This window comes from Paramacrobiotus metropolitanus, unplaced genomic scaffold, assembly GCF_019649055.1.
Source record: "Paramacrobiotus metropolitanus isolate TYO unplaced genomic scaffold, Prichtersi_v1.0 Parri_scaffold0000011, whole genome shotgun sequence".
Classification (NCBI taxonomy): Eukaryota; Metazoa; Tardigrada; class Eutardigrada; order Parachela; family Macrobiotidae; genus Paramacrobiotus; species Paramacrobiotus metropolitanus.
Window position 1 is genome coordinate 987,334 of NW_026570231.1, and position 10,435 is coordinate 997,768.

At 39.7% G+C, this 10,435-nt stretch overlaps 2 protein-coding genes across 3 annotated transcripts; one reads left to right on the forward strand and one right to left on the reverse strand.

Annotated features, from left to right (window-relative positions):
* The first annotated feature begins 683 nt into the window (after positions 1-683).
* Positions 684-9,826, forward strand: LOC129583679 (protein ecdysoneless homolog). Of its 2 annotated transcripts, none has more exons than XM_055475584.1 (11): positions 684-1,153; positions 4,989-5,344; positions 5,414-5,501; positions 5,581-5,759; positions 5,949-6,090; positions 6,155-6,205; positions 6,282-6,410; positions 6,470-6,607; positions 7,450-7,642; positions 7,704-7,884; positions 8,915-9,826. In XM_055475584.1, exons 1-11 carry the CDS (start codon positions 1,097-1,099, stop codon positions 9,447-9,449), a joined length of 2,049 nt encoding a protein of 682 aa, XP_055331559.1. In that variant the 5' UTR covers positions 684-1,096; the 3' UTR covers positions 9,450-9,826. The 2 variants fall into 2 exon arrangements, with proteins under 2 accessions (XP_055331559.1, XP_055331560.1); XM_055475585.1 differs by lacking the exon at positions 684-1,153 and adding an exon at positions 2,956-3,455 and having other exon boundaries at positions 8,915-9,825.
* On the reverse strand, positions 1,170-2,786 carry LOC129583681 (ragulator complex protein LAMTOR2-like). The gene is made up of 3 exons (XM_055475597.1): positions 2,515-2,786; positions 1,883-2,045; positions 1,170-1,570 (listed from the first exon to the last, which is right to left on the reverse strand). Exons 1-3 carry the CDS (start codon positions 2,580-2,582, stop codon positions 1,421-1,423), a joined length of 381 nt encoding a protein of 126 aa, XP_055331572.1. The 5' UTR covers positions 2,583-2,786; the 3' UTR covers positions 1,170-1,420.
* Positions 9,827-10,435: the final 609 nt, after the last annotated feature.

Consider the following 10,435-nt stretch of genomic DNA (forward strand, 5'->3'; position numbering starts at 1 on the left):
ATTCTACATGAAAAATGGCGGAAAAAGACGCACGAGAGCAGTCATCTATAGTATGTCTGCTCTCGACGCACTCAAGCTTTTAGAATTCGAAGTTGCTCATGTTTGCTCCCGACAGATCGGCGGCTTAATTGAAATATCAATAATCAGCGGCATTAGTGCATAATATTAATTAGCGATTATACCAATTATTCCTCGCAAACGTGCACGTATTAGATCGATACCAGTGCTTGCGCAGTTATACCGTACGTTTTAATCACTCAATCCGGCAGTTACCCGTAGTAATCCCAGAAATGTGTGATATGACATCCAGATTTCGGTTAACTTACCGGTAAACTTGTGACCGATGGTCTGTCCCATTATTAAAGCACGAAACTGATGAGTAAATTACGTAACTGAGTATATTTCTAATTAATATATTTGTTATTACGAAGTTCCGTAGATAAACACCTAATGCGATTGCCGATTGTATTCGACGAATGGTATCATGCCTCCAAAGCAGTTTTTATATAAACTACTCCTGTAATACTATTATAGTATCGTAGTTTGTGTAATCGTATGGCATGCCAAAATTTGTATTCGTATCCGCATTATAATTTCATAATAATTATAACTTCATAAGTTGGTATGGTATGGTTATTAATTTTGGTGTTCTCAGGATAGTCAAAAGTTAAAACTCAGGACAGTCAAAACATGGCTAGTACCCCACAAATGCATCCTTTGATTCGAATCATTCGGTGACGCATTGCTCATGCACCTTGACATTCAAAATTCATTCGCGTTCTAGAATTAATGTGGAAGCTGTGACAAATGCCATACTTGCAATGAACCATTTCAGTCCGCGTCGCAAATTACTATTGGCTCACCATGCCACAGAAAAACCGAATTCTGAGAACTCTTTTTCCCTGGCGCTACATCGTCCTGGAAGTGACCGCAAAATGTGTGTTGACTGGAGCTTTATACTAAATGGAACCAATTCTGTCTTGCTGTTTTTCAGTGTTGTCGTTCAGCCAGTGATTATGGCGTGGCTTGTAATGATGTTTATTTGTATTTTGATGAGAAAAATGCGTATTCCGAATTGCACAAGCAGCCGGGCTGGATGTGCGCGAAAATCGAAAGCCAAAAAGTGCGCGTTCTGACGTTCTTCCGTCTGAAGGTAAGTTAGCAGAAAGGACATTCAAATATTAAACTTTTTATGATCAACTGCAGGAAATCAACAAAATTATTCATAAAGGGACATCCCTTACTGTATAAACCAGGGAACAGATTGGTCTACTCCAAATAGTACAAACAAAACTTTGGAATTGTGCTGACAACTGTAATCCCGCGCTTGACAGCCAAAAACCCCCAGTTATCAACTTATCAGCAAAATGGATAGGAAAGCGGCTTTGGTCACAAAATTAGTTACAGTTTTAAATTATCTCTACGACGACGATGCGATTATTGTCAAGGGGCTTTCCAAATACTTGGCCATGGCCCTCATCTTGGCCATCAACATTCCCAGTCCGACGTCCTGTTTGGCGTACATGCACAAGATCAAATTGGCGACCCGCCCCAGGCCGACTTTTCCATCCTAAATCGAACACTTTATAAATTACTTAGAATCCACCATCCAGATCTATATTTTCTCAAATGGAAAGAAATTTATGATTGGAAGAAACCATATTATCAGTTACACTTACATCAGCTATTATTGCAGGATGCAGATTCTTTTTTGGCTGCCATACAGTAGTAATGACACAGCCTGTAATTTATTACAGGCCTTTCAGCCACAATTCATCACATTTATTATTACTGGTACTATTGTAAATAAAATATTTCAAATATTTTTGCTAGTGTAAGCAATTTTCCTTGTGTCATAGAACGGTAGACTTTACACACTTACCATGCAATCGAAAACCAAAAACTGCAGCTTGTCATCATGGAAAGCAGCCCTGGCACTCTTTTCATAGACAGACCAAATATTGTTAGCGATCGCTCCTGTTACTCGCGCGTCCTTGTCGCCATATCCCGAATACGCTAACAGGACACCCTCCTTGTTCAGTAATCTATAAATTACAATGCAGTGATTAATGACGGATTGCTGATTGCATGTTCCAGCTATAGCGAACGTAGAAGTGTCATCTCTACCCAAATCAGTCAAATTAAAGCAGCTGGATTCCCATCCATGTCAAAAACGGTCCAAGCAAAGCAGCAAGTAATTTATCAGCCGTCTTTTGATTTAACAACTCGGATCAAATGAAACGAGCAGATGTTACTCCAGAACTTTGGAGAGTTTAGTCACTTTAATAAACCGTAAGTCAACTCACACACAGTGGCTGCCACCAGTGTAATTACAACTTATAGCAAAAGTCTACCAGTGCTTATCGATTTCCCAGCTGACCCTATTCCAGTTCGCTGGATGAAACACCAGATTCCAGCTGGATATGCTGATAGAGAGTCAGAGACATCGTACTAGCGTACTATATTCTGATTTGCATTACTTTCACAGTCTTTAACTCAATTAACTGTACTTACAAGGTGCTTTGCACTCCTCCTGTGTTCGACTGATTAAGAATCTGAGATAGAACTTTCGGTCGCAACATTTCCTACTATCCCAATTTCAAAACAGGAAGGTAACAAGCTTGTTTAAACTTTCTGACGATTATAATCCAGTAGATACGTTTGCCTCGAACGAATATGGTAGAAAAGAACTTGGGATTGGGGAAAAAAGCTTAAAATTCTTGGGACGCAAGGCTGCACGGCGTTTGAGAAATCAGCAGACAGATGTGCGATATTGGAAAATGCAAACACAGTTGCCTTAACAGAATAGTAATAGCGAATGGGCGATTAGAAAAGTCGTATTTCCTACGCGGCTGTTTGTTACCGCGGCAGATCCGGCCTCCAAAGGGCGGTACTGTGCAAGCATTTTGTTTGCCTTGCTGAAACGCTACCGCTTTAAATATTAATATTGTTGCCGTTTTTATTTGGATTTTATGTGCATACACTGCATATAGATAGTGACATAGTCCTACTGCTCGCTGTTGCCGCTACTTTGTCTGAACTCTGAACAATAAAATACACAAAAGTGTCTAGAAAGGAATTCTCAGTTGTCGAAATATTCCAAAGCAATATTTCATCTTTTTCTCTGCATGCGTCGGACGCCGTCGGTACTTCTTTTTGATACCGTAGTCTGCAACATCTTCGTATTTGATGAATAAGCATCCTGTTGCCTCAGGCGAGTGCTGCCGTACAACGTAGCCAAGCTTTATAGACTGGGAATCAGTACACTACTTAGTACTGTAACTACATACTTACTACTCGTTAATATTCGGAACAACTTTAATATCGCGACAGCGCTGTTGTGGATATTATTGGTTTCTTTTACCTTTGATGTTTGGGAGCATTCTGACGAATCCTGCTTTAGACACAGCGCCAGCGGTCTGCTTGCTTTCGGAGTAATTTTAAAGAATTGTTTGGTGAGTGAAAGTCAAAAACTATAAAAACGCTTACTTTAGTTTGTTGGTAATTCTGGATGTGATTCCTAGCATGCTGAAGGAAAAAAGTTACAATTTACATAAAGTATTTTTATGTGAGATATCCACACTTTATGTATTTATTTTTTTTATGTGCTCAAGTCTTTAAATGTGCTCTGTACACACTTCGAATTTATTTTCACCGTGCAAAAAAAGGTTTTATTATTTTTAAAATATATAGAAGTCATTTAATTTATTTAAATTACAAATTACGTTCTGTATTGACAATTAATATATACAAAATTCTGATTGCAACCATGATTAATAATTGCAAAATTTGTTAACTTGTTACAATAAGGTAGCTTACAAGGACTTTAGAACCCTTGTGATTTCCTGCTATAACTGGACTGTTTTATTAAAAATCAAATAGATTCTAATTTTACCAAAAATGTGTATTCTGTCCAGATGGTGATCTGATAGGTTCGGATGTGAGCTTGAGTCACTGACAACATCTGTCGGTCGAATTTTAAGGTTAAGTGCGGACACAATAAACGTTAACTGGTTAACAGTAAAACTATGCATATGCATATTTCCAGATTTAAATGGTTTGATAAATTGATTTGATGATGATGATGATTTAATGATTTTTTTATGTCATCGCATGACTGCATTAATTATAATCATAAAACAAAGCAGATAACATTTAAGCTTTTCTAAAAACTCAAAAACAGTTCATGGATGTACTGCGTTACATGTGCCACACGGTCCACACTGTATAATCTGATTGGTATAAAATTAGGTTCTAAGCTTATTCTTTGTAATTTTTATTTTCGTACTTCGTGAATCGTGGCGTACGCGTGTGTCGAAAACGTTGCAGCACACACTTTCTGGATTATAAGACACTTCTGAAATTTTGTTGTTCTGTTACAGAATCTGTTCTCGCAGTTTTGGTCGTTTTTGTCTTAAATGTGCAAATGCAGTTAACACCAGTTAGATTTCGTTATTAAATACCTTGGTGATATCGATGTGAAATGAACGATACAAATCATTATACCAAATGGGGATAGGTACTCGCGCAATTTATGGCAACACTACAGATACACTATAACAGCTGTAGAAGTAAATCTGTCTTGTTATTATTCTGCTTTTTTGTGGGCTAAAATTCAAGCACTTATTTTGATTTGTATTGATTATTTTTATGATATCAATTTTGAAACTGCATCAGGTGGCGGTTTACTACGAGTAGCATCAAGAAATGTCAAAATTATTAACATAAGTCCGGGTAGGTTAACCGGATCCCAGTTAACCATTTTAGTAAGTACATAGCAGCTTCGTACACTTTCGCAGTCGCTTGGCTGTTTAATACTGGCTGAGCTGCATAATCTTATTTATTTTGCCCGGTTTTCAAGTTGCGAAACTATGAATTTTATGCATGATAAAATGTAATTTCGCTCACTGTTTACATCGCTCTTGAGTGTCTCTCTCATCATTTGTAAATCGTAGATGTAATTCCGGTGTTCGTTTCTCTGTTGACAGACTTGGCACGAGGCTGACTTAATCCATCTTTTCACGCGCGAAATGGACTATCCAAAGCTGCCAGAAAACACTGTAGAATATAACGTTTTCTTTATTGAAAAGACGGGTGTTTTAAAGAAGGATTTCAGCGATGTTTGGCCACAACTTGAACGCTTTTGTGATGATGTTTACTCGTTGTTGGCCAAGCCGCTTCTCGATTACATATGGCATAACGAGCCTTTTCGCCTATCTCCCTTCAAGCGGCCATTTCCGCATGTTGGCGGCCGTACGCATTTTGGAGACAACACTGAAGATGAATGGTTTATTGTCTACATTTTGTTGGAGCTATCAAAACAATATACCAACACCGCGATCTCGTAAGCTCGTCGCTGTTGCGTGTTTTTTGTGCTTTTGCGAAATATGTAGGGTTTAATTTGCTGTTGCAGTGTGTATGATGATGCTGGCAACTTCCTGCTCATCGAAGCGGTAGAACATTTGCCGGCTTGGTTGGGACCCGAGAATAGCCGCAACCGGGTTAGCCTCATTGACTGTAGTTGTTGCTGTAGCAGGAAAAATTGGGTCAGGTATTATTGTTACGACTTGTGTCCCGCAGGTATGGATACATAGAGGTCGAATTCATATCATTTCGGAAACACTCGCTAAACAGGGCACAGGAAATGCTGGAGATGAAGAGTTTTCCGTAGAAGCAGCGCTGGCATGCTTGGCTAAAGAGCCGGCGCAGACAGTAGCACCAAAGGCCGTAGAAAACGCCATAAATAAAAGAATTAATGGGTAAGGGTTTTTCAGGGGTATTTGTATTTTCAGTGACTGATTACAGTACTTGTGTTACGGTCTTTCTCGTTTTTAATATACAAAAAACAACATTGCGGAAATGTGCATTAATCTTCCATTGGGTAGAAATCTGTCACGTTTTTTTCTAAGGATTTGCTTTTAAGTGTCCTAACATTTGATTCCATGCAGCTATCCAAAAAAGATTTCGGATGCGCAGCATCGGATGCACTGCTGTGTGCCGGCATCCGTGGCGGTTTTAATGAAAGTGAAACCCAGTGTGTTATCAGCGGCGATCGAAGCGTTTTATTTACGAGATCCTATCGATCTGCGGGTAAGACTAGTGTGGACAGTAGTCTCGATGTCCCAGACGCTGACTTTTTTCCGACTTATTACAGGCTTGCAAAGCAATGAAGCATTTCCCGCCGGAAACGCGTGTGCTGACTGATGTAAGTTGATTGTTGCTGATGAGCCTCTCACTCTTTGAATGCCTTGCCTACGTGACCCACTTCCGCGCTGTAACAGGTCGCCACCTCGAAATTGCAGTATGTGCAGCTCTTACAGCAGAAGTACTGTCCAGACAAGAGGACCGGATGGGATTTGCCTGGCACTGATGATCCACACTATCGAGCTCTCGATCTTGGTGTGAAAATTGTATGTGTTGGACTTCCCGCAGTGCGTCCGCGGTGCTGATTTTGGGACTGTTTTTCTAGGCTAGCGGCTTTGAAATCCTGTGCGCATATGGTGAAAAAATCAAAGGAAAAACGCGATTATTAACTCACGAGGAGCTGGACGCTGACAAAGAGTGGAAAGATTTTCATGAAACACTGTTGAAAAAAGGTTATCTTCGGGTATGTAATCTCTCGGATCCTAATTCACTTTCAGTTGGTTGATAAAAACCATACTGTGGCACATATTTATGATAAGTAATACAGTAAGTAATCTCGACAAAGGTTAGGCTGAAGGTGCAGGAGAACTTAAACCAAAAAGAGGCTGCATTTAGAAACCTGGCTTATGTTTCCTTACACGTTACGCGATTTACCTACGGTAGATGTGATATCGCAACGCGTAATTGTAATTATCAAAAGCTGCTTTATTTGTAATAAATCAGATATAAGTTTTTGCCGAGTTCGAATATTGAAAAGCGTTTTTCATTGAGCTCTTTCTCGGTCTCTCATGCATATTAACTTTACTTCCGTAACTAAATTTTATGTGATTTGGAGTTTTTTCGTCACTAAAAGTGCAACATATTTGCAATTTAAGCTTCTTACAAAATCTCGTGAAGGAATTTGGAAAAAAGAAATGAAAAAAGGAATGATTAGTGTTCGATGTTTGTAGCGCAGGTCGATATCTTGTTTTTTCATGAACGAACAGCTGTCAGATCGCACAGGTTTCGGACGTAAAAGGGTGTGCGTATCGCCACTGAGTAAATACTAAATATGCAACTGTTATTGACTTGAGCCGCAAAAGATTACTTGTCTGGTTGCATAAGTCTAAATATTAGTTCAAACATGCTAGGTCGAAATTGGTTTTATGATCACAGTAAATTCACGCTTCCCATGCATTGTGCGTACCAACTCGATGACATACTTTTGTATGTCAAGGTTTGTCGTATACGAAGTATAGATCGATGGAGTTGTTTGCGTGCTTTTCCGTATTGTTATTTGATATTGATGTCTGACTGTCGCCACAGGACATAAAAGATTCAGGGGAACAGACAAATAAACTAAATCGGGCCAGGGATTTTTTTATTGAGTCCCGACGTGTGGACGATACATGTTCCTCCAGAGAACGACATGGAGCATACGTGCTCCATTTGCTCCGTACCGCTGATGTGGATATCGATGCGCTGAAGAAGCAGAGCTACCAACTAGCACCACCTGATGGTAAGTCCTCCTGAAAAATGCAGGGTAATAATGGTTTAACGGGTATGTTATTGTTACACAGATGATTCGTGGGTGAATTTAGCGCCCGATGATGTGGAAACTACATTGAAGGCAAGGTCGGGACCACAGGGAAATGGTTCGGCTAAGCGCCGTGAAGCGGCTTTTGACCCGACATTAATCACCGAGAGCATGAAGCGTTTTATGGATATCGCGTCCGGATTAGAAAGCGCAGAATTTCCAGAGTAAGGCGAACGTTAAGCTACTGAATCGTGCAACCATAGTATCACGTTGATATAATTGTACACATTTTAGAACATTACCGCGTTAAGGCGCAAAGTGGAACTTAGTACTATATTTCAAATTTTTAATACGGATTGGACAGAGCACGAAAGCGTTAAGCATTCTTACAGAGTTACAGTAAGTCGACGAAGCTTATGTGACAGTTTGCACTGTACCGTGTCACCATACAAAACTTTTATTGCTTCTGGATCGTGTAACTTTGGAAGAAGCTTTATACAAGTGTATAATAAATTATACAATTAACAATTTCGATGTTTAAAGTTAGGAAATCACTATAGCCACCACCTTTCAACGTCACTGCAATACCGACTTTCTGCTGTTATTAACGTGATATTCGTGACCTTTCTGGGCCGGAAGCAATCACATCAACGATAATGTTAGGATCTTTATCGCGAATTGGTTAAGACGTGATTTGACATTTTTTCGGTTCTCCCTCCACGTTCGATAATTGTCACTTTGTTTCGAATGTTTGCGACGTCGGTAACAGTGATTGCCTTTCCAGTATATTTCTGTGGCCATACAACGTCAAATGGCATTTTGAGATTTTTAGAGGTGACCGTATCTAACGTGTAAAGTGCTCGTCCTAATGTGAAAATTCATTTACTTTACTTACGAGGTGCCTATAAAAAACAGGGTGTCTAAAAAGAAATTAATTGATTAAAAAAGGGTGCCTATAATTAATTGAGTGCGGAAAAAGGGTGGCTATAAAAAACGGGAGTGTTTGGGGTGTCTATATACAGTAGTGTCACCCTTGAAGTTATATTAAGTATTTAAGTACTAGAAACAAATTAATGGAATGCACCATTCAATATAGGCTGGCAGGTTAATATTTGGTGCTGCATATTGTACCGTACAATGTGTACGTAATCGTTTGAAATGCTTGAAATTAACAGTTACCTGGAAAAACTTAAGGGTTGCTCGCGGTCAGTATTGTCGTTTATTTTGTGCATCTGTAGCTTATTAATTTTGTAGTGAGAAAGATGATCATAATTCTATGGACACCCGGGCAATGGATAATGCGATTGGTAAAATTTTGGAATTACACATTTCCGAGACGGATGATGAAGGACGGAACTCGTCCGCTATGACAGATTACAGCGACGAAGAGGAGCATGTTTTTGATATGCCGAGAGGCAGTAAAACCGAACTGGAAAGTATCCAGTCATATCTTCAGGAAAAGATGGATCGTGAATTGGCCAAAACGTCCGATAAGAAGACCCTTGCCCGGGAGAACGGCATCGGGCTGGGAAAATCCTCGACTGACGCACCGAAAGCTCCCCGCCGACCTCCGCCTCCGGTTCCCGATCGTAAGAATTCAGCTATGGCTGGGGATTCTAACGAATCCATTGACGAGGAAGACGACGATTACCATCCTGTTAATGTGAACGTTAACCTGCTGAAAAACATTCTCGAAAGCTGTAACTCACAGCAAGGTTTGGCTGGGCCGGCATCGGTCATGCTTAAACGAATGGGCGTTAATCTGCCCGCTAATACGAACCAGCCATAGGGAAGTTCATACCTGATTTTGGTTGTATGGATGATGGATTGCGGATTCACTGCCCTTTTCTGTCATTTTGTCTGCATTTGTTGTTGTGTTTTCTCTTGTGAAATTAGATTTGATTTGAGTGTTATAACAAGAGTTCCAGTTTTTCCCTGCATTTAGGGTTTGCAGTCGTGCCGTTTAGCATGATTTTCTCATATGCCGAAGGATTTCACGTAGATAGTAGATAGGTTTCTGCATAATTTGTTTGTGAGAAATTTGAAGTCTTGAATCTGGTCTAGCTTCCTGTTTTCCTGTGTGTATAATGTGATTTGCTTACACTGCAGTCAGTTGTTAGAAATTTATGTGTGCAAATGATTAACCGAAAATCTCATTTTGTGATTGTGTTAATTGATCTCACACGCCAACAAATAGCCGGTTTCAAACAGTAGACACTGTACACTGCAAAAATACGTTGCTTTAACGGTAACACACTACAGTTTGAGTTTAAGTACGAAACTATTACAACTCCTCCAACAAAAATTACAAATAGATAAAAACAATTGTAGACAACAAAATATTACTACGCTGAAAACAGAAGTCCAAAACATTCAAAACTGTAAAGGGAGAAACGAGTAACGCAACACAGCCCGTCCGTAATGTACGAAGAAGACGCTAAATTACTAGTACGCAAAATTACTACCAACAAAAAAATTTTAAGGCTATGAATTGTTAGATATTAAAGCGGGTAGTGGCTGCAGGGAGAAGTTCAGAATACGAAATAGAGTTCAACAAGCCTGTCTGGACGTTCGAAGGTAATATATCCCTCGAGTTCACTGATTACTTCACAGAAATATGAATGGACCACGTGACGTTAAATCTTAAATCGGCACCACTGGAATCGGTTCATTTCTGCTGCGACGCCGATTGGGTTCCTCTTCTTTCCATTTCCCTTTGAAAACCATTTGCGCCGGAATCATCAACTCTTCATTCGCATTGTCCGGGTTGACAAT

Coding starts and splice junctions, on each gene's coding strand:
- LOC129583679 (XM_055475584.1), top strand. CDS start 1,097: ATGTGCGCGAAAATCGAAAGCCAAAAAGTGCGCGTTCTGACGTTCTTC. Junction 5,502..5,580: donor CCGAGAATAGCCGCAACCGG/GTTAGCCTCATT, acceptor TGTGTCCCGCAG/GTATGGATACATAGAGGTCG. Junction 6,411..6,469: donor TCGATCTTGGTGTGAAAATT/GTATGTGTTGGA, acceptor CTGTTTTTCTAG/GCTAGCGGCTTTGAAATCCT.
- LOC129583681 (XM_055475597.1), bottom strand. CDS start 2,582: ATGTTGCGACCGAAAGTTCTATCTCAGATTCTTAATCAGTCGAACACA. Junction 2,046..2,514: donor GGAGGAGTGCAAAGCACCTT/GTAAGTACAGTT, acceptor TGTAATTTATAG/ATTACTGAACAAGGAGGGTG. Junction 1,571..1,882: donor TTTTGGTTTTCGATTGCATG/GTAAGTGTGTAA, acceptor TGTTCGATTTAG/GATGGAAAAGTCGGCCTGGG.